Source organism: Puntigrus tetrazona, chromosome 4 (genome assembly GCF_018831695.1).
Source record: "Puntigrus tetrazona isolate hp1 chromosome 4, ASM1883169v1, whole genome shotgun sequence".
Classification (NCBI taxonomy): Eukaryota; Metazoa; Chordata; class Actinopteri; order Cypriniformes; family Cyprinidae; genus Puntigrus; species Puntigrus tetrazona.
In genome coordinates this window covers 18,218,541-18,242,842 of record NC_056702.1, presented here as the reverse complement: position 1 = coordinate 18,242,842, position 24,302 = coordinate 18,218,541, and the positions used below count along the sequence as shown (strand labels likewise).

Genomic DNA, 24,302 nt, shown 5'->3' with positions numbered 1-24,302 from the left:
GTTATAAATGTTAATTATGTGACAGACTATTTACTAGTGAGAATTTCGTTTAAAACTGTCATATCACTCAAACTCATCTTTCAAAGAAGTAAGTACTAAGAAACTAAGTTCTTATTCATATTATAGTCTTATGTGTTGTTTTCACGGATATATGTTATGTAATTTAGTGTCTGTTATATAATGCCAGACTGTATTATGTTGACCTAAACATAGTGTTTGTAGTATGTATTTACAATAAGTTTATGATATTGTGGCTAGTATAATCTGATATTTCGACAATTTTGTGAAACACCAAAAATATGCAATGCTATTCACACAACTGTTAGCGACTATGTTAAAACACAGACTTTGTAAATAATTTCATTTATTCACCGTCACTCACAGATTGTCTCCAGAAGTTTGATAGACTGTGGATAAACAAGGCCTCTGGTTAATTAATAAACCGAGATTAAACTAATGGTTTTTGTTTAAGTGTTCTATGCATGTGAGAAAAAGAACCCAACCACTGAACAGGCTAGGCAGTGATATTTAGGTGATGAAACTTGTTTCTTTCATATTTAACTCAATTATTTGTGGACAGGTTTGCTTTTGTCTTGTGTTTTTCTTAGGCCAAACTTTTGCGATCTCGCACTATTACACGAGCAAGGCTAGTGGCTGGCATGACTCTTAAAATCGTGATAAAATATTGACCTTCCACATTTTACTAAAATTACAAATAAATAAGCCTTGCCATTGTTTAACAATATTTGGTGGCCACGGTCAGCCAAGCTGCCGTTATGATGAGTGAGCCAGCTGATGTATGAGTCCAGTTTCATGCATTTTTAAATGAGAATAAATGGTTTGAATGCAGTGTTGGATGGGTAACTGAACTGATGGTTTCTGCTCGCCTATTGTGCCGGTGTTCGACTGCAAGTCCCAGTTCGTGTTTGTGGTCGCTGAGCTGCAGTCTGCAATCTGAACCCCTCAAGCCAGTTTGTTGCGACACGGGCAGATCATGGCAGACTCGCATTCTTCTTTGAACGTCATCTGTGAAGGCTTCTTCCATGATTCCCCGAAAGAGGTGAAGCCTGACTCTGTATCTCAGAAGCACATTTCATCTGATATACAATTCCCAAGCCTGCCTCCGCTATATGTCTCTCTTATCTCGTCATTTGGGTTTTAAACTGGTTGACTACATGCTGTAACTCCTAAATATAAATGATATACATTGTTAATGATCTTTTTGTCATTTATTAATTAAACTAGTCATAGGATCAATTTGTATTAACTATTATTTCAAATTTTTAATGAGATAGCGTTCTTTGGTACTGTGATATTAAGTCTACGATCTTGTTAGAGAGATGGTGCAGAAGCGGCTGAAAACAGAAGTTTGTAATTTTATTCTACTCAGGCAACAACGAGAATGACATGACAGCAACTCATAGATGACAAATGAAGGCTTTGTGTTAATATCTTCTTGATCTAATCAGGCTATTGCAAGCGCTGTGCATGTTCATCACTGTAAATGCGCTGTTACGGCGCGTGGTTGTTTCGGAACCCTAATATTCGTGAGCGGGTCATTTTTAAGTGTGTGAAGCTCCATGTTTGGTAAGCTATGGGTGAGGCGTTATATAGCAGCTCCTCAACTTGACTAAAGTAAATACCAGTACCGGGTAAAGACCAGTTATGAAGCCTGTTCTTTCTATAAAGGTCCTGTACACCTTGACTCTGAAAAAAGATAAAGGCTGTGAATATTTTATGCAATGCTTGTTTCTAACAACAACACTTTTGTAATATTATTACAGCTCTCGAGACTATGTGATCTCAGGAAACCAAAATCTGTCAGTGGTGTGAGCTTCAATTGTTATTTTTAAGTAATTAACACGACTGAATTATAACACTAACGAACCAATACATATGCAAAGAAAATATTCTTTAAATTTAACCCACAAGTTTTGACCACCACGTGATGTTCTGTTTAAATGCTTATTTACATAAACTTTGGCGCTGTTTTAAAAACTCTATATGTTTCAATGTGTATTGTATCGAATCAAGGAATATAATAAGTGTAAGATGTCAAGAAATGTGTTTGTTTAACAACCTTGTTTAATAACATAAGAAGGTTATGGCAAAAAATACTTTGCATGTCAGGAAAAAACGTAGCTAGGCACTCAGTAATCACACAATTATATTTTAAATCTGACATGTCTAAATTCACTATTTTTCTTAACTACTACTCGTTGCGGCGTTTCCTTTTGTCACTAAACAGAGCGTACATAACTGACATAATGAGCGGTCTGGCGAAGCCTGAACAGACTTGGATGCAATGCAGAGCTGTGTCTGTCTGCTTTATTCGTTTGTGTGGCGTATATTTCTAGCAGCAATGCTGTGCTAGATACAAGCAGTGGTAAGAAAAATGATATTTATTTGGCATTAACACTAATTCATTATTTAGGCAGTAATGTATTCTCATGTGACTTTTACCGTCTATTCCTAATGATGTATAACTGTTGTTTTATGTTAGAAATAGCATTGTTGTTGCATGGCATTATCTTGTGACCTCTTAACTAAGCTAAAATAAACATAACTGGCACTAGTGCATGTTGTGAGCAGGTCCATTTCCAGGCCTGCGTTTATAAATGAAGCACAATATTTAACAATCGTTGGCAATGCCTGCACCACGTCCATCTTAAACTGTAATAGACTTTCTTTCGAACATTTACAAGTCGAAGACACGAGATATCGCAGAGAAGCAGCTCGGCACAGCGCGCTGGTGGCTGGATAATATGATGAAATAGGATGTATCATCATAAACAACTCTACGCCTGAAGGCGATCGCTACGACTGTTGGCAATTTGGGGCTAAAAAATACTTACTATTTTAAATTATAACTCAAATCGTAAGTGACATGAACCACGTTCATAATAACTCTAATAATGACGAAGGCCTGTTTCGCTCATGTGTATGTGTAATTAACAATTTATTCCATAAACTAATGAAATAAGTCTGAAATTCTTTCCAGTGAATAGACTTTCAATCGTAAGTTTTACATGTTTGAGAAATAAACTCTTTTCAGTGAATATATGTTGGTCTGAAGTTTTAATCTATAATTAGAGCATTGGTGATGCAATATTAAACAACTGCTCCGTGAATGGGCTTGCTATTATTTCACTAATGTTACAACGAGCTATGTTTCATTACAGCATCGGCGTTATCTGCGTATCGGTGTATGAAGCAAATAAATCAAAAAATAACCAACTGCCTAAATCTTATTTTGTTATTGTTAATCATGCATTTCTAGCTATTAACGATATTCTCTAAGTACAGTTGATATCTTGCGATGACTTTGTTTTGGCGGCGTTTCGTTTCTGGTCGGCTCGGTACATTACGCGAGTTTGTTCAGAGCGAAAGTGCAATGATCTCTCGCTACGGCAGCTATTACGTGGTGTGCGACGCGTTCGCGCAGGCTCTGTGCTGGTGTTCATGAAGTTTGCTGGCGGCTCTGCATCTCGGTGAATACGCTTCGGCCTGCCCGAGCTACGCCACATGCGGAAGACTCTCATCGAGAGCCCAATTTCTGAGCGCTATTCAGAAGCAATCGCGGGCAACTGGCCGGGCCGGCGCGGTATCCGCTGCATACGAGAAGGCTGACGACCATGCCCGCGGTAACGCGGTACAGCCACTAATGCCCAATAATTAATAAGGGCTGTGTTATTATTTTGTTACTGTATCTGGTGAGCTGATACTAATGTATGGTTTGCCACTGATTATTTGCAGTGATTGTTACGTTGTTCACGAAACATCGAAACTGACACTGCTGTGGACAGACAGTAATACCACTCGCTGGGAAGGCACTTCGATATCAAGCTAGTAGTTAAACTCTTTACATCTTTCTTTTCTTTCAGCTGTGGCTCACATGTTGATGACAATCACTACAACATTCAAATAAATTGCATCTTCATGTGATCTATATTACAAGTATTTTAACTATATGTGTATATAATATTAAACACAACAATGATAATTTTACTAGACTAAGGCTCTAATACGCACACAAGCAATGTTCCATTACTCAATCAGTTCAGATGCAATATGTTTTTCAAATACTATAATAAAATAATGCCAAACTATTCTTTACTGAAAACTTAATAAGCAATGCCATTTCACAGGCCCAAAGGAAGATGACCCTGGCAGATGATGGAAACAACACATACACTTTTATCGTATAAACGTCTGCTCATGTTCTTTCTCGTTTTCAATGCCACGCTCCATCACGGCTTTACTCTTTTAGTGCGATGGTTACCAGCTGACGGCTTCCACAGTAATTTACGATGCGTGAAAATCATTGTATCTGTGCTGCTGGCAAAACGAGTATGTTCTTTGACAGTGATCTGTTATTCTTGTTTCAAACGCATTCTCCTAACATTGCTGCTCACTACAGACCTGCAGCATGTCAGTTTCTGACTTGAACTATCGCGAAGGTGGCTCTGTCTCTTCATGATGTGGTTGGTCCTTCAGGCGCAGGTATGCGCTGCTCTAGTGAAGTGACACAACCATCATACTCGACTTTCCAGGTGGCGAAGGCATACTGAAGTAACGCAAACTGTCCTGTGTGTTGTATTATTCAATGTTAGATGTCTCTTGCTGGTTTAGCTACGAACCAACTGTACGCAAGATTCAGCTGGTGAACCTCTGTGTTTATACTAGATATTTTTCTTAAGTGAGCCACTGCAACAGTATGATGTACTGACTCAAGCAACACTGTTTAGTCATTGTCTAATTTATTCAAATAAGTATAGTGCTCATGGTCGATCATTCAAATTTCTGTTTACATGTTGTTTAGCTCTTTGCACTCTTCAGCCTTATACATGTTATTAATATGAACCGTTTTGTCGTTGCTATGTAATAGAACTACTCCTGCTTGCTCTTCTCACAAAGCAAATGCTATTATAATACTGTGTGTGTTTATTTGTATGAAGCAGAAATATAACTGTTTGGTGCTTATTTTCGAGCTCAAACTCTTTCCCAGCACTGTTTCTTCTATGGCATTCCTGTATTGCATTTATGCTTCTGTATTCATGGCGTGACTTCTGATCATCATGTGTTATTCTTACGTCTAACTATTGTTATCATTTATATCTGTAATCCTGTTGTGCAATCCCAACTGTTGATCATTATCGATGTTTGTGACGTGCTGTTAACTGCGATCTGGCTGTTGAAACTGCCGATAATCGGTGAAAACCTGATGAAGCGCCTGTTGAAGGCGTGACGCTGGCGATCGCGTCTGAGACGGTTCAAAATAAATTGGCTTTGCTACTCGCAACGATGGGACCTGAAAAACGGCAACTGGTCCGGAGACGCTGCTGAATGATCAACGGCAATTGATAAATATGCGGCGCGGCAAAATCGTTTGGCATGCTGAAAGCGCTGCTGCCATAATATAACAGTACACTGGCCAGAACAACTTAAATAAGCGTGTTTCATTCAAACCACTAGTAAGCTTTAGCGAATATTTTACAACAACTTAAATGCGGGAGAATTTCAGCTTCGGTCGTGTTTCTTGAGTTACCAAGCTGCGTGGATTAAATGGTCCTGTTCAAGCATCGTTCTGTACGACACAAAGTGATTTTAAAGCGAATTTAAGTCATTTAGATGCGATAAGTAGATTATAAGTCGAATGATATGCTCTTTATTGGCGGTTTCGATGCCTGTGAAATTATGCCCGATATGAGATATAAGTAGTGTATTAACGCTACGTGCGTTATTGTGAAAGCTTACATCATGTGTGTTCTGGTTTGTGTCTTGCACTGGCGTGTTCACATAGGTAGTCTGACAAATGCATTTAAATGATCGTGTCGTCAGATAGCATGAACAAGCTCTTCTTCTTGGTATGGTTTCGCCTCAATTAATCATGGGTAATGTTTTCTTGTAATTTCTTCAACAGTGTTCACTGTTTTTTGTTTGTTTGTGTGTTAAAGCGTATTATGCACACTTCCGAGATATCTTCATATAACTGTCTGCATTAACTGTAACTGAAAAAATGAGGCCAACACATTCTGTTAAAATTTATCATGTATTCAACACAGGCAACTAACTCAGATACCAGCACCAAACTGTTTAATCAGCAAACTCTCTTATGAATTAGCGACAAACATGCATAGTGAATATTATATCCCTTGCTATATATATATATGTAACATATATATCTCTTATATATAGTATTACATTTTTGTCTGTCACTGTATTATTATTATTATTATTATTATGAGCCAAATATTTCCATGCTGTAATGATGTTTGAAGTTCATCTGTGTTCTTTCTCTTCTTCAAGCGATGTTTATCCCAGATGAGCTGTGACCTGCTTTTTACAAGCCACTATGTTTTTATTTTGTAGTATGGCAAGTAAGCTGAAGACACTGGCGAGCTTTGTGTGCATGAGCGTGTTCGCGTGCGTCCGTTCAACATATCTGTTGTGACATAAAGTATCTCGGGCAGAAAATCGAACTCTGTCCCGAGGCTGCTGCACCTACGAAAATGGTGTGTCCCTTTTCTGGCCGGCTTTGCCACTTCCTGTGGTACAGAAAAAGCTTTTGCGATGTGCGCATGCGTATTGTGTGAACAGCACTGATGAAGCTCAGCGTTTGCAAACAGATGAAGCCGCTGTGTTCTATTGTTTTGCTATCTCGAATAGTATCATCACACGTTACACACAGAAGAAGCTTTTGAGCACTAACTATTGCAAGATGTGTATATGTAGAATAATATTAATACAAATCTTTTTCTCTGTGTTAGAAATTGCAAGCATTATGATAATTGAGTTTATTCTTGAGATGGCAGTAAGATCGACTGTACTAATAATAATAAAAAAAAGAATAATTATTTAATAAAATGTATTACGGTCTCATTCAACAATGGCATTTATGTATGTACACATAACCTGATGATGAATTCAAAGGCTATAAGTAGTCATCACCGTATTTCAGACACCTGTTATTAAATAAATAAGCATTCAGCAAACAAACTTAGCCACTTACAACTTCTCTTTTAACACTGTCAAAGTCAGTTGATAAACAACTTTGAATGGTGTGTTAAATATTTAACACCTGTTAAGCATGCGTTTCACTGTCCCCACTAGATATTATAAAGAATTTACTCCACTTTTTTTTTGTGAACCTGCTCATTGTCAACTTCCCAAGTGTAATGATTTCCTTGAACTCTTGTGTGCTTTTAACTAGACATTTAAATCACTGGTACTCCCATTCTCTCAAGATGACGAGCCTACTCGCGTTATTGACTTTATGGTTATTTGTAGACTGAACTGACCATTTGGTTGTGTTTCGCTCTTACGACTAACCGAAACAGACTCAGAACTCAGTAACACCTTTCTGCGTTCAGAATAAGTCTATTTGATCGAAAGGCTGATAGCGCGCTTTCCTGACATCCTCATCTTACTCACGCCACTTTGCTCTCCTGTGAAAAGTGCGATCGAGTTAACTTTCGCTCGTGCTTATGTGTAACAGACCAAGTACTAGACACTGCTGTTCTATCACGTGTCGCGATCTGTGTTTTGCCAGAATTCAAGCCGAATATTATTGTGCTATGCTGCCGCGATATAGCTAGCTGCCGGATGCTCGAGTTCAACGTGGGCCTCTGGCACTATGCAGGCGGCGTCGAGTCTTCTTTATTGCCGTAACAAAGCTGGTGCCTTTACTAAATGAATGCGATATGTGTTTCAACGTCATTCGACTGATGCTCTTTAGGGATTTATTCATAAGCAGCGTAGTTAAATGTGGTGCAAATTGAAAACCAAATGTGCCTGGAAATCTGCTTATATTAAATATATTGATAGCACGGAAATAACATTTAACTCTTATTAGCCAATTCTGAAATGTAAAGACACAGATATATTTAATTGTGTTGCTGTGATCAGCGGAGGCAAAATTCTCTGAACCTTGTCAAAAAATACGAACCAGTACATTCTGGGTAACGAAGTGTTAAAGGCAACTGAAATGACATGGTAACCTAACTTTTAAATCTTGTCACTCGTCATTTGAAGTCACGGCAATCTGTTTGTGCTGACGGCTAGGCGGTCTCGTCGATTTGCTGTGGCGACAATGCCGACAACCGGCACTGCGCCTACTCGACACTGCGCTCTGCCGGCTGGTTCAGAAACGTTCAGAGAACTACGCTGCACACCTCGGCTGTGTGGTGCCTGGGCGGCGGGCGTGCGACCTGTCCTGACTGGCTCCGGAACCAACGACATCTGCGCGCCTACGGTATCACCGTCGGCAAATTAACAGACCACGTCTGGCGTGTTAAGTGCCAATGGGTGCTGAAAGCGAACACAACCGACTCTGCAGGCGAGTTCAGCTTTTGTCGCTAAAGTGGAGGTTTTGCCGCTCGTGTCTCGGCTGGATGGCGTTCTGTTTCAGGCCTGGCATGTTAACGAAGGAAGTGACAAATAACACGATTGATTTCGCGCTGCTGCGAAAAACGATGTTATTTCGTTTCATCCTTTCAGCCTGCGACAAGTTCATCTATGTACTAGTGTTGAGCCATAAGCTGCATCAGTTTGCTTTGACAAATGCAGTGCTGTATTGCAAAAAACAGGATAATGTTGTCGTGTATTGTAAATAGTTCTGCTGTTGAATTTTAATTTACTCTGTATTTATTATGGTAGGCCAGCATGGTGTCTGTTATTAGCTGAAAATGAAAGTCAAATATTTCTATCATCATGCCCGACGGTGATATTTTACTAGCACAAACTCACGACTGTTTACTTCTCTGTCTTGGCGGCTAAATGAAGTGTTGGCTTTGTGCTGTAATGTGTCATTTCTGTGCTGTTAGAGACCTGCTGTCAACTGCACAGACTGTAATAATAACTCAGCATTATGTTGATAAATGCTGATATCTGTGAATTGGCTAGATGGCTTGAAGGAACAACTTGGTATGTCATCACTGCAGCTGTCAGTGGCTCCCAGCATAATCCTCAAATCTATTACTATACATTGCAGTAGTGAAATGATAATAAGCTCAAAAGCAACTAACAGGTACAGCTGCATTATGGCTGCTGTGTTGCTGCCTCACTCTTGCATAACTGAACATGTCATGTGCAGGTAGTGGCACAACTTTGCAGTATGTGACAACCTGTAGTGTGGCCTCTGTGTGTGTGACAACACTGCAGCTGCATGTAATGAACTATGTGCTGTCCCGTGCGGCATTACATGAACAGCTTTGGTGGCTCGCCATGCGGTATAGCATAGCCGCAACAATCGAGCGCCACTCACCTGCTTTAAGCCCAGCTTAATACAGGCTCTTCATTTGTCATTCATACTAGCAGTTTTCTTGTCTTTGAAGACTTGTGACATTCTTGTGCTGCTGAAATCTTTGCTGGCTGTAAAGGAAAGATTAAAATGCAAACTGTTTGTGTTGTTTAGGCTCAACCATGTTTCATAAAAAGCACTGTTGTTATTTCAGGCGTAACTCTTTCAACTGCTAACTTTACAACGAAGACTGTATAAAGCTGGTACTGCTGTTATGAGCCATTAAACTGGTTGGTGTTATGCTGTTTGTGACTATGAACTGGCAACCGTTGGCTGTTGGAAGATCGAAAGCTGACCATTGCTCGTGGGGTATCTTCACAGCACCAAGTGTCACCTCGGTCGGCGTGCGCAGTCATGGGCTTCTGTGCAGCACTGGCATAATGTCTCCTACTCTCTCGGGTGCTCCCACTTGTCAAAGTGCTACGAAGAGACTGCACTCTGGTGCGGCTCTTTCAGCTGCTACATGAAATATGAAACTCTCAGCCAGCCTGTTGGTCTGTAAAACCCGACTTCCTTCGGCCAACAAGCAAGCAAATGCGCTACGCCATGCTGTTGTTTCCCAATAATTTAGATGAAATTTTATTCACAACTCCATCAAGGTGTGTAAAAATATTGTTAGTAAATTGTGTCATTATTATGCCAGCCGTGCTCATGTTAATTAAATATAATTTGAATAATGAATACTGTTTAATACAAGTACAATGGCCTCTGAAACATTTGTTTGTACTACCAGGCAGTCATTTAATGACCTAAGATGTTCCTATCCTGGCCAGTGTTTTAGTGATCTCTCCTGCTGAGTGCAATGCCAACTGGCTGAAAATCGGCTATGAAATATCCCTATTGCTGTCTGAAGAGCTCAGGCCAACCACTATTTGCTGTGTAACACGATATATAAACCCATTCAAGCTCTTGCCGCTAAAACATTCTTTTATTTGTCATATTCACGTTGCTGCGAGCAGCATGCTCATGGGCTGCAATGCTACACCAGCAGAAGCGTCACAGCTATCAAAGCTGCTGCTACAGAAAGCTGATTACTGTCTGCTGACAGACCTTTCTGGTTCCACCTTGCTTTGTGCATCTGCAGCTGTAAAGCAAAGTAGCTCAAGCTATTGTAATATGTATTGTGGCATAAGCAACAGCCAACAGTCATGCTGTGAACTCAAAGCAACTATTATTAATAATAATTGTATTATGTGTATGTATTGAAGCAATGTTTATGAAGAAAAAGCCTGTACAACAACAATAACAATAGCAAAGCTGTGGCGTATAACTATGAAAACATGTGTGCAAAGTCTCATACCAATAATAACAAGTAATGTGTGAAATATGTGGCTGTTGTAATGTGTGTGTGTATATTATGTATATTGTAATATAATGAAGCATGTGTATGTAATAACAATGTATGTATGTGTGTGCTGTGTAACAGAAAGAAAACAACTGTGTGGCTAATATTTAATGATAGCCAATGAAAAAAGAGAAAATGTGTGTGTGAAAGCTGTGTGAAAGAAGAAGAAAGCAGCTGTGTGAGAAAGAAAGAAAACATTGTGAAAGAAAGAAGCGTAGCAGAAGCAACACAGCGAAGTGTGTGTGAGAAAGAAGCATGCTGTATGGCTATTATGTGAAAATGTAATAGCAAAATATATGTGTAAATGAAAAGAAAAAATGTGCTATTTTGTAACATTTAATAATGTGTCTCTGTAACATCTTCTGCTATGTAACTAACAACTGCTAACAACATATAATAATAAACTGTGTGTGTAATGTCTATTTGTAGAAAAATCCAGCTGTAATAATGTAAGTATGTAATAATATATATATATATATATAAGAAAATACTGTATGTAATGAAAAATATAACAAAACAATAATAACAACTATAATAATAATAATATGAAGAAAATGTGTAACAGCAATAATATGTAATATGAAATTGTGTGTGAAGAAAGAAAGTGTGTGTGAAGAAAGAAGTGTGTGTGAGTGAGAGAGAGTGTGTGTGAAGAGAAGTGTGTGAGAGAGAGTGTGTGTGAGAAAGTGGTGCGAGAGAGAGAGAGTGTGTGAGAGTGAGAAGAGACAGAGACAGCAGAACAGGAGCAGTTCTCTCTCCTCTCTGTCCTGGTCTTCCTCTTTTCTTTATTTAAGAGCACTGAGAGTCCACCTCACACCTGTCCATCTGTCCTTCTGTCCGTCTGAGTTAAAGTGAAGGGTTACGCTGTGACTTTCCCTCCCAGATGATGAATTGGCGGCCAGTAAAATGGATTTGTTTTCAGCACATCAAAGCAACAATAATTCCAGAGTGGGATTGTGGCGGATGATGGATGGTGCTGTAGAGACACATTGGGCTGTTACTATAAATGCTGTGGAAATAATCAACAGTTGTTTTGCTAGTTCAATAACAGACACCAGTCATGATGGAGAGATTTGGATTCACAGGTTTATCAGTAATGAAGGGTTCGCACACTCCTTGGTCAGGTGCCATGACTTTACTCAATTAACTCTAGACTTAATCTAAAGGTTTTTATCTTATTTCTGCAGATGCACTAGCAGGTAAAATCTAAAAATCGTATGAACCTGTTTAAAGATGCAGTGTTTGGCATGTTGTAAAACATCTCATATCCTGAACATCAGTTGAACTCTATCTTTAACTTCTACCATGCATTGTTGAAGAAACTAGTCATGTCTGTTTCCTGAAATGGAAGGAACTTTGTCACACATTCTGCATTAAAATCAGATTATTCTTAATGACGTCGAGCTTGTAGTGGAGTGATAACTTCTAATTAATCAGAGATAAAATTAAAGGGTTATTCCACCTCGAAATGACGTTTTAGTTATTCATCGTCTACCCCCATGTCGTTCTAACCCTGTAAAGGCTTCATTCGTCTTCGTAACACAATTTAAGATATTTTAGATAAAAAGCAGAAGGCTTGCGTCTGTCTCATTGAATGACAAGTAATGAACACTGTGTAGGTACAGAAAAGTATGAATGCTCCATCTACCATGAGTAGTTTAACCGTAATATTATGAAGCTATGGGAAAGAGAACAAAATAACGAATCACCACCGTAAAGTCACCGTAGTGCCATTGTCCAGATCATCTGGTCATCAGTTCTGTGTTAGACTCAATCACAGCATAAATACACACATTAAAATCTGAGTGTAAATACATGTACAAAATATATCTTCCTACAAAATGGATTTTAGGTGACTTTTACAGTGGCAAATTGTTAAATAAATAAAGTTATTAGTTCTCTTTCCATACAAAAAATATTCTCGGAGCTTCATAATATTACAGCTGAACCACTGACAGAAGATGCAGCATTCAGACGCAGTCTTTCACACTTTTCATAACTGTTTGGCAGTCAATGAGACAGTCACAGGCCTCCCTGTTTTCATCAAAAATATCTTAAATTGTGTTCAGCAGATGAACAAAGCTTTTACGCGTTTGGAACGACACTGTGATTAATAACAACATTTTGGAGTGAAGTGACCCTTTAATGTCAGATTATTGCATATATATAGTCTATATATATATATATATATATATATATATATATATATATATATATATATATATATATATATATATATATATATATATATTAATGAACTAAAAGTGGAAGAATTAAATTGAAACTGCATTACATCTTAGCTTGCTGTTTGTTGCTGGGTCTCTGATGAAATAAACACACTAATGGTTCTGGGAAGTAGCCAGCAGGGTCATTCCTGGAGAAGTAGGTTCTCTTTCGGGTGTTTTCTGGATGTGTCCAGACGTCAGAAACCAGGATAGACGCTGTTTTTATTGCCCACAATATTGACGCTATTAGAGAGAATTACAGTCTGAATAAATCTCCTATGATTACTTGCAGTGTTTCATCTCACGGAGAAAGAGCACGGAGACGTTATCAACGTTTAAAGGCTGTTTTAAAAACACCGGGTAGCTTCGTGTGCGTTTGGCCAATCAGCGTACACTCAGATATAGTTCATATATTACTGTTTTAGACCCTGCTCGTTTTGTTTACTTAGCTTAAATACGTGCAAACACCCGAAAATCGGCTATATTTTTACAATAGTTCCTCCCGTGCGAAAGCCCATAATCCTTCAGCCCCGATGGAGACTACAATTAAAACTAACACTCTTTGAATGTTGCTGTTCTTTTTTCCCCATCAGCATCTGTCTGTCTGTAACTGTGATACGAATCTGATGTCTGTTCACTTTTGCTATGACCGTTTGTCCTGCAACAATGAACAGTTTTCACTGCAAACGCGCATTAGCACAGAGGATATGACATCATCATCATTATCATCATAACCATAAACTGGATGATAATCGCCATCATCACAATAACAGTTATAATCGCGCGCGTTCGCTGAAAGCAATCCCGCGCTTTTAGCGGCTCGTGTTCGCGGCGCTTTCTGCGCGTAAATACCGCGCCTTTCTGTGTGTTTTTGTGTCTCCGCATTGTTTGTCGTGTGGAGCTCTGGGCCTGTTTTTAACAATATCTCTTTTACTCTCGTACCCTCTCTCTCCGGTGATTGATGGAGTGAAGCAGGAGCGCGGAGCGGCGTGTGGCCAGCGGTCCGAGACACACAGAGAGAGAGAAGGAGCGCAGGAGCGGGAGGAGCTCAGCTGAAAGCTGCAGACTTAATTCTATGCATCATTAAACAGTCTCACTCAATGCAACATCCCCTATACATCATCCACGCTCAGTAAACACAACGATGACATTACATTAGCAAGCGCAAATGAATTTTCTTTTTAGAGGGAAATTGAGAATACTCTCTCTCTCTTTCTTCGTTTTCTGCTTTTCCTCGCCGCACGTCACACATGCTCGCTGCAGAAGCGCACAGCTCTAACCATTAGAAGAGAGAGACGTTTAACTGAACAGGAACGCTGTGCTCGGAGCAGACTCGGGTCTGGAGCTCGATCTCGATGCTAAAAACGTGGAAACACACGTGTTCCCGTAACACAGCTAGCCCTTGATTTATACCTTCTTTCATTAGGAAAGCGTAAGATAAGAGCTTTTGCCTTTATCGCCTAAACGCAAAGCTTCTTTTAGTTTAGCAAGTTTTTTATTATTTTTCTTATTGGTGTTTTGCCTTTATTACCATCCCTCAGACTCGAGCTGGGATTCGGACTCTGGAGGCCCAGTGTTATCACAGCTGTGTTATCAGTGCACTTGTTATTGGCACAGACTAGTTTAGGTAAGTAGTGAACAGCACTAGATCACCTGAGGTCCTCTGGATGACACCTTTGATCACCTTTTCTTTGTTCGTGCTGCAGGAGAAAGTTGATTCATGTCCAAACTGCATATTAGATTTATTCTGAATATTTATTCTTTATCAGAAGTTTTTGGATATGCTCCTATTCCACATCAAACAGGAATAGACAGCACTGCAGTGAGGAAGAGTAGTGATCGGTGGGAGAAAGTCGGTTTGCTTAGTTTCAAAATATTTCACAAGCTCTGCGGTCGTATTTTTTAAGTATTACGTATTCTGTATTTGGTTGAGAAACACGTGTGCTGTTGTTTGTGCTGCAACACCTGATGTATAAAAAACCAGAGGAATGATGAATGAGGAAACTGTGACCAAAAATCTGGTTTTGAATTGAAATTCAGAAATCTTCAGTGGCATGGGAGAGAAAAAAAATAATCAATGTAGTGAAAAAAAGGTATTTGAAATACATTTATTTTACATATGTGTGTTTAATAAAAAACCATACAGTTGTACCGTTGGTGTAGTAAGCAGGTATGTCTAAAGCCTTCTACATTTTGTTCTTATACAATAATACAATAATTATTAATAGTGACATTACAACCCATTTTAGGCATGCAATAAAGAAATACGTCAAATAAAGTTGATGGATTTGAAGTATGAAACGTATTGGTAACACTTTACTATAAGGTGTTATTTGTTAACATTAGATAATGTATTAGCTAACATTAGTGTGTTAATTACAGTATTTATTTTATATTTGTTAATGGTAACTCATAAAAATACAATCATTCATTGTTAGATCATAGTGCATTAACTAATAATAATAATGCTTTAGTAAATGCTGAAGCTAAGATGAATAAATGCTGTAGAATTATTGTTTATTCTTAGTTCATGTTAACTAATGTTGTTAACCAACTAATGAATCATACTGTAAAGTGTAAATGATGGCAGTCTAACTAGTGAAGACTGTGATCTGTGAATGATCTGTGCATCAAAGCAAAGCAAACTTTTAGTCAAGAGCCTCTGAGGTCTGAATGTGAGCTGAAGACCTTTCTTTAGTTGCCGGTGAGTGATGCTCTCTATCAGAAGAGTTTGAGCTGATTGTTCATCTGATCTGACGGCCCGCCGTGTGTTTGTGTGATGACGTGATTCTCTGGACGCAGCACCAGAAAGTGCCTCTTTTTTGTCGCTTCATTTCCTACTTAGGCCATGTTTGACGCTCCCGTCTTATTCAGACGGCGGCAAATGCGAATGGCATAAATTACAGGCCTAATCAATTGAATAATTATGTTTTTATTGCACACATTATGTCTTTTTCTTCCTAAAAGTGGAAGGCCTGTCTTTTCTCTAAAGTTGACAGAATCCATTAAGAGCGAGCTATAGATCATCACATCTGTCTCGGCGTGTTCGTATATATATCGCCCGGCTCGTTTGGAGAATATTGAATCGGTTACACTAAAGTAACCCCCCGGATTTGGCCAAATGTAAAAATCTATTTCTTTCATGCATGCGTGAGGAGCTGTCATCGCGTGCCGTAATGACGGATGGTGGCGGTTCTCTCTCGCGGCGGAGGTGATAAAGAGTCAAAGCGCAGACAGACAGACCGACACACGGCTGGGGAAACGGAAAAAGATCCTTTCAAAAACGAGAACCATCAGTCAGCGAACAGGACTGCGTGAGCGATGGCTGCTGTCTCTCGGCCAGAGCGAGTGAAATCTGGAGTCAGAGGTCAGAGAGGAGTCAAGATCATGACCTTTGACCTGCGGCAGGCCCATTGATTCTTCATCCATCCGCAAGTCCGGAAGTCGTAATTATGATGTGAAAAATGTATTACTGCATTGAGCTTTAGTTGTGTTTTTATCCTCACGGCTCTACAGAGAACGACCGCTCATTTCAAGTGTGAAGACATCTGATCACTTTTTACTGACACACTCCACTCAGAAACCCTCAAAGACAAAACCATTCAAAACAACAAAAAATCAGAAAGGTGAAGAAGAGCATCCCATCGATTCTCAAGTTTCCCAGAAAGACTCTTTAAGTGGTTTTGTTGCGTATTCTGTGTTAAATGCTCCAGCAGCTCTCTCTTCTTTCTCCCCCGTCCCAATCCTCTCCGTCCAGCGCTATCTCCTCATCTGCTTGTATCTCAGGCCTTCAAACAGAGCTCTGGGGCCCCGCTGGAGCCCCGCTGGGACCGCCGGACCGTCCCTGACCCACGCTGAGGTGTGATCTCTGGCCTCCCACGCAGCGTTTACGGGCAGCTCTTTGCTTTTATCAGCGGACGATGATGGGGACTGTGGCATCGTCTCTCAGTGGGACTGTTATGACACTATAAACAGAGCAGATTTTGATTGAACACACTTTACAGCTCTGGATGGTGGGAAGGAGTTCGGCTGCAGTTACTGACTTTACTTGACGTTCAAGGAAAACTGCTTGTTTACTGAGAAATAAATTCAAATGCCTTTGGTGGATTTTTCAAAGCACTTAGCAGAACTTCAGCCGCACATAAAGTGAACTTGATATTTATGGCACGTGTCCTAGCAGTAATCTGAGTAGCGCATAAAAAAGTATGTTCATAAAAGAGAGCTCGGGCTCCTTGTTAGTCATGTGTGTTCAACTTTTAACACTTTCTCTATTCATCACAGACAAAGGGAGAGCTCTCTCTAAGAAAGATCAGGTGAGCTCCTGAAGATCTTCACCTTCAAAGGAACTGAACACTTATTCCACTTACTACAGATGCTTTACGAAGGATTCCTACTGATTTGAGCTGAAATTGTCTCAGTACAGTTATGAAGGAATAATACTTGGGTGACCATACTTGCCTTTTTTGCCTAAAATATCTCAGTTTTGGCTTTGTTTGCTTGTGAAGACAGATTGGAATAAAACATTAGAGTGGATGGTTTCTTATGCTCTCAAAACGCTCTCGAGGTACTTTAATGTCAAAACCCGATCGGTCTGATCCATGCTGCTGCTGTACATGTGTTTGAATCACTTTAACTGTAAGATCCCACCTTCGCACGCCATGATTGGTCCATTATATACAGTGCTTGCATGTTATTGGTCAAAGTACTTTTCGATCATTACCTTCAGCAAGCATGGAAACAGGAAAACAAAACCAAAACAAAATGGTCACCCTAATAATACTGCAGCATCTCATGACGAATCAGGTATGCAGAGGATTATATTACTGAGTACAATATTACTCAGTTTACATTTTAGTATTATATTGTGGATTACATCTGAGAATAGCAATAGAGTAAAAAAGGTAGATGAACCCACACTGTCCTCTTGTGTTCATTATACACTCGTCTTCACACACACACACACACACACACACACACACACCGCTGATCTAGTCATGTGACTGACACATCCTGTACACCTGGCATTATTGTTTTTTTTATTGTTTTTTTGTGCTCAGCAGTACATAGAGATGTAATCGGTCTGAAACGTTTGGTGAACGAATCACTGAAAGCACAGTAATGAAGGCGGTCAGAAACACATGACCACAGTGTGTGTGTGTAAAGCCCAAGTATGCTTCGGCCCGTATGATTCTGCTCTGTTTAGCACACAAATAACAATTAAGAACACAGTCCTTTCAAAGTGCAGCGTGAACATGGATGAAAAAACCTGTTCCTGAATCAACATTATTGTCCAAAAACATAGACCAAACCCTATCCATAATTTATCCCTAAAATCCGAAGGAAATGATAGTTGTTGAACAACAAGAGTATAGATGCATCTAATACAGACATTTACTATAAACCCATCCCTCAGTTCTGATTGGCTGCTTGGAATATTGTTTCAGGATTAACTAGGATGTTGATCTAGGAACATTTTGCACTTGCTGAAGTCACATTCATTGAATTATAGTCTCTGTCTTACAGAGTTTGAACACAGGCACTCGGTCTATGCGCGCAAAAAGTTTTATCCTTTCTCTTCAAAGTTATAAGCAATAAAAAACATTTAGTTAAACTGTGCATCTCTTAAACCCTCACACAGGCTCTCATTAGTGCTATTGTTGTCTTCAGTAGTAGCACTCACTAATTAGTGAAAAAATGCAAGGTGCCATGTGAGCTGTGTCTCCGGGTTCAAGTGCTTAAGCGTGAAAAGTGTGTGAACATACTGTGATGATGACAAACTTTGAGTCATGCACACTGTATGCAAAAACCTAGCATATTGTAAAAACTGGAGTATACTTTGGGTTAAACACTAACCTGTTCTGAAGGAATCCTGGGCTTCAGTGAAACTCACAAACACGTGATCGTGTGAGAAACTGCAACAAAACTTTCAAAGCTTTCAAACTTCACTGTAATGAGCATATTAGTACATTAATAATGGTTGCTGACATTCTGACGCTTTTCATTCGCTTCCTTTGCCGCTCATTCACAAGCTGTGGCTTTGTTTGTTCAGTGGTGTTCAGCGCTTCTGTGAAAGCAATGTAGAGATAATCTGAAAACCCCAACAAAAGTGGTGCATTTGCAATGCGTGCTAATAGCAGGTGGAAATGTCATTTATCACTGGCATTACGTTGTTGTGTGTAGTGCTTTGAAAGATTAAATGTAAAACCAGTACTTCAGGTGTGTTATAAATGAAAATGAGACCTGCACAAGAGACTCAACTTCTCCGGGACAGGTAGAGGTTTGGCTTTAGGTGTCTATCAGTCATGCTTGTAACACCTTCAGAAAGAAATCTTCAGAAAGATCCAATGGCAAACCCCCGAGCTGACCTGGTTTGGGGAAAAATGTTACAAGTGGTAAAGAGCTGTTCCTGTTCAATCCAACACACCTGATTCAGTCCATCAGGTCATTAGTAGAGACTCCAAAACATAAAACATGAGTCAGAAGAGCCGTGCAAAACCTGCAGCGTTGGGGCTCCAGGAGTTTTTCTGGAAAGTTCTTGTGCTTCAGGCAAGCATTGAACATTGTCTAAGTCTCCGTAATGAAGAGCACCTGACATGTTCTAAACGTGCAGATCAGACACCAAAACACTGATAGAAGAATTAGGAATCTAGAACTTTCAGTTTCCTGAGAAGCATGGAAGGCTTTTGGATCTGTTTTTCTGGGTTAATGGTTAAATTAAACTATAGTAGTCAAAAATATGACTATATGCGTTTCATGATTAATTAATCTAATAACAATTCATTAGAAGTGTAACATAAATTAGACTGGAGCATATACTTCTGTTCGTCTCTGGATCTGTGCATTCAGCAGATCTCCTCTCTTCTCCATCTGTCTGAATGGTGTGTGTGTGAGTGTGTGTGTGAGTGTGTGTGTGTGTGTGAGTGTGTGTGTGTGTGTGTGTGTGTGTGTGTGTGTGTGTGTGTGTGTGTGTGTGTGTGTGTGTGTGTGTGTGTGTGTGTGAGTGTGTGTGTGTGTGTGTGTGTGTGTGTGTGTGAATGCTGCTGATTCACCTTGAGCTCCAGCCGATGTCCGGCTTGGCGAAAACACACGCAAGTCAAGGCTGGGCCGCTGGGTTTTCATCATGGCAAAACACTCAAATCATGTAGCTATGAAGTGGGCTATATAAATGCAAATTGTATTGGAGATCTATTAGAGGTCTTGGAAAGAGAGTCGTATGTAAATGTCCCATAAGAGCGCCGTGCCGGGCCGGAGCCGATTACCAGAGGAGAATACCGGCGCCTCGCGGTAAATCACGCCGAACAAGGTGAGAACTCTGGAAATTGAATAGTGAGGAGGTGCGTTTTGATTTATTGTAAATGCAAGAAAGATGCACAGGTGCAAAACAGCAGAACTGCAGGCGAAAAGGAGTCTAACGCTGAGAGCGTTCTGTGGCAGAGGTCTGGGATACAGAAAACTCTCCCTGATCACTATTACTGTTACATGACTGAGCTTCACTGCTGTCATAGATCTAATATTATAACTTGTGTGTGTGTGTGTGTGTGTGTGAGAGAGAGAAAGGGCAGCATGACAACGTTGAACGCTGAGAAAGGACTCCATCTAGTGTTCATCAGGAGTCGATCCATTCAGGAAACAAATGCAAAAGAGGCACTAATAGTTCTAAACAAAACTTTTTTATTAATAAAAATCACCAAGAAATTGTCGGACAGAGACTGTCGTCATCGGTGACCAGACGAGATCTGGGCTATAAAAGCTTCTCTACGAAAAATATTGTACTTGAGCATCCCATCAATTGGCCAATCATCATCGGCCCTTTTAGGAACAAGAGATTGAGATTAATGTGTTAAACACACCGTACAGAGTCATCACAGAAGATTAAACTCAGACTCATTTCTTCCTGGTGGGAATATTCCTGCAGAGCCACACCATCCCATCCTGCAGCACACAGACACAGACATCAGTGTGTGTGTGTGTGTGTGTGTGTGTGTGTGTGTGTGTGTGTGTGTGCGTATGTGAGTGAGTGTGTGTGTGATATGTGTGAGGGGTAGGTTTAAGGGTAGGGCTGGAGATAAAAGTATAAAAGTAAAAAGTAAAAACAGTAAAAACAAAAAAAGTAAAAACAATAAAAGTACATCAAAGTCCTCACAAATAAGGCAAAACAAACGTGTGTGTGTGTGTGTTTAACTATACTTGTGAGGATGTAAAAGATCAGGACGACCCACTAGTGAGACATCTGACTAAAAAGACTTCATCAGACAAATCAGACAAAAGTAGTTCTGATGTAGATCTAGTGTCCTGCACATGTTTCTGTGACGAACAGGTTTAGGGTTAGAGGAGAGAAAAGATTGTTAACCTGATAGAAGTGTATGTAATGTCCTCACTGAGAACAAAACAAACGTGTGTGTGTATGTATGTATATATTTGTGTGTGTGAGTCTCTGTGTGTGTGTGTGTGTGTGTGTGTGTGAGTCTCTGAGTGTGTGTGTGTCTATGTATGTATATATTTGTGTGTGTGAGTCTGTGTGTGTGTGTGTGTGTGTGTGAGTCTCTGAGTGTGTGTGTGTCTATGTATGTATATATTTGTGTGTGTGAGTCTCTGTGTGTGTGTGTGTGTCTATGTATGTATATATTTGTGTGTGTGAGTCTCTGTGTGTGAGTGTGTGTGTGTCTATGTATGTATATATTTGTGTGTGTGAGTCTCTGTGTGTGTGTGTGTCTATGTATGTATATATTTGTGTGTGTGAGTCTCTGTGTGTGTGTGTGTGTCTATGTATGTATATATTTGTGTGTGTGAGTCTCTGTGTGTGTGTGTGTGTGTACCTGCACTCCCTCTGCAGTGAGAGCGGAGCAGGGCTGGATCTGCCAGATCCGGTCTCGTATCGTGTGCAGGTTCAGACTCTCGGCGATCTCCGCTGCAGTCGCCGCCGTCATCAAGTCCTGTTTGTTGGCAAAGATTAGCAGCGGCACCATGTTCAGCTTCTCCTCATCAAGCAGCTCCGCCAGTTCCTGGAGACGGTCAGCGTTTCACACACACACACACACACACACACACACACACACACACACACACACACACACAGAAAGCGATCGTTCAGTGAGGTAGGGTCTGAATCATGAATCTGTCAGCAGTGTCTTTTCTCTGGTACAGTCTCACTTTTTCCTAACAATACCTTTATATTTGATGAAATATGAGTAACAGCTTAGTATCGGCTGATATAAAATAACACAAACAAGGGATGACATCTCACCTGCGCGGTTTCATCAAAGCGTTTTCTGTCTGAGCTGTCAATCACATAAATCTGTAATAAATCAACGGTCATTAGCAGAATCTCATCTGTACTTTATAACGGCTGAAGCAAACGATTCTGGATCAGTAACTTCAGGTCAACATAAAACAACATTCATTGGACGTCCACAGCGTCATACAGCCGTTTCATCTCCACACTTTTTCTTTTATGCCAAAAATCATTGGGATATTAAGAAAAGATCATGTTCCATGAAGATATTATGTTTATCAGATTGTATCTCAGACAAATATAGTCCAATCCTAATAAAACAGACATCAATGGAAAGATCATTCATTCAGCTTTCAAAACCCTTATTGCTGGTTTTGTGGTCGAGGGTCTCATGTGAACTATTAGCAAGTGCTTTCTTTACAGTAACGTCACTGATAAATCATTCAGGAGCACCAGTAAATACTGAATTCACGTTGATGTTAATAATAATGAAGCCGTACGGGAAATCTATCAGTTTGCAAGCTACTCTTCAAATAAACCATTTGATGAAGTATGAGCACCAGGAGATCTGTGTTCTCGAAGTAGTTCCTCCAGTACGGTCTGATCTTGCGCTGTCCGCCGATGTCCCAGACGTTGAGCTTGAAGCCCTGAGACTGGACGCTCTTGATGTTGAAGCCCTGTTGGAAAGAGAGCGGATGGTGAGAGCGCCGGCGGGCCGGATCGGCTCAGGTGAGCGTCTGTGTGGACTCACCTGTGTGGGAGTGATGTGGCTGATGTCCTCTGACGCCAGCTGCTTCAGGATACAGGTTTTACCTGCATTGTCTAAACCCAACAGCAGGATTCGAACCTCCTGCTCAGGAGAGTTCTTCAGCCTTCTTAAGACTGACAGCAGGCCCTTAGTTACAGGAATAGATCATAAACCCATCATATAGTGCTGGGGTAACGCATTACTAGTAACACGAGTTACTTCTTCAATCAAGTAATGGCAGTCTTAGCTTCTCATGTACTGACTGACAGCTCTGGGTTGCCATGTTGAGAGAACTCAGGAGTAAGTGCAGAGAGTTGTGTGTAAACATGAGCTTACTGTAGTTCTAGACTGAATATCAGCATTTTTTCCCGCATCTCACCAGCACAAACACAATATATAAATATATATATATAGAGTAATGTTGTAATACACTAGTTTTTATTGTTACTTTCCCAACAGTGCTGCTGGAGCTGAGAGTTAGTGAAGGACTTGCGTCTGAACCAATCACACAAGACTCTGATCGGATGAGCCAATCAGCTGCTTTGATTAGGATTGACACAGATTTAACACGTGCTGCTAACCAAAATAAACCTTAAGCCAGTTTCTGTACCATATGTACAGTAAACATCTCAACAAACAAAATCATTCTACATTCACATGATCTAATCTCTACTGTCATTTAAATGAGAAAAGTGAGAAATCAGCACATCATATCTTTTAAAGTAAAAGCCCTGTCGCTTATTCGGCTCAACAGATGCACATATAATGGATTTACAGTATCTAATATCTTTGTACTAATACTTGAAAACAAACCAAAGTATTTTCTGAGAATCTGCAGCGCCTTGTAATAAGCCATTAGCGCTGTTCTATATTACTGTAAATAATAAAGGCGTCTTTTCAAACAGCAAAAAGGTTTGAAAACAAACCGCTATAAACCCGTTAAAAACCGATCGAAGCGAGTGACAGACTGCATCTATCAGACTGTTCATAATATATTTGAATGAGATGTGTGTGTGTGTGTGTGTGTGAAAGAGACATCAGCCGAGATACTCACCATTCCTCTGTGCGCGCTCCCGCTGTCTCTTAGAACGCGCGGATGACGTCATCTGGGTGACGTCAGGGGAATAATAACGCTTCAATAGCGCATGTGTTACATTAAAATACATTAAAATATGCGAAATTGTCCGCATTTAATAAAACCCATTCATAAACAAACAAATTAATTAGTTCTCATATAGTCGTTTAATTACGATGCTAAGTAGGATATTTCACAAAGTGTATTTATCTGACTCGCTGTTGTATAAAAAACAAAAAAACACACGTTACAGACATTCAGTTAATTATAAATAAATATTTCTAACATAAGAATCATATAATAGAGCGATAAAACGCGGATCCGTAAATCCACGGTGATGTAATGAGAAGCAGCGGATGTGGCTCAGATTCAGCGG

At 40.0% G+C, this 24,302-nt stretch overlaps 1 protein-coding gene across 2 annotated transcripts; it reads right to left on the bottom strand.

Annotated features, from left to right (window-relative positions):
- Positions 1–20,522: 20,522 nt before the first annotated feature.
- LOC122343129 (ADP-ribosylation factor-like protein 3) lies at positions 20,523–24,127 on the bottom strand. Of its 2 annotated transcripts, XM_043237485.1 has the most exons (6): positions 23,906–24,127; positions 22,855–22,998; positions 22,664–22,780; positions 22,116–22,166; positions 21,688–21,873; positions 20,523–20,803 (listed from the first exon to the last, which is right to left on the bottom strand). In XM_043237485.1, the coding sequence occupies exons 1-6, from the start codon at positions 23,906–23,908 to the stop codon at positions 20,756–20,758; spliced, it is 549 nt and encodes a 182-aa protein (XP_043093420.1). In that variant the 5' UTR covers positions 23,909–24,127; the 3' UTR covers positions 20,523–20,755. The 2 variants fall into 2 exon arrangements, with proteins under 2 accessions (XP_043093420.1, XP_043093419.1); XM_043237484.1 differs by lacking the exon at positions 20,523–20,803 and having other exon boundaries at positions 21,586–21,873.
- Between the last annotated feature and the right edge of the window lie 175 nt (positions 24,128–24,302).

What these genes read in the sequence shown, in the direction of transcription:
- LOC122343129 (XM_043237484.1), bottom strand. An exon ending in GCCACATCACTCCCACACAG is followed by an intron (nt 22,781 to 22,854) that starts GTGAGTCCACAC and finishes TCTTTCCAACAG; the next exon opens with GGCTTCAACATCAAGAGCGT. An exon ending in GCTTTGATGAAACCGCGCAG is followed by an intron (nt 21,874 to 22,115) that starts GTGAGATGTCAT and finishes GACCGTCTCCAG; the next exon opens with GAACTGGCGGAGCTGCTTGA.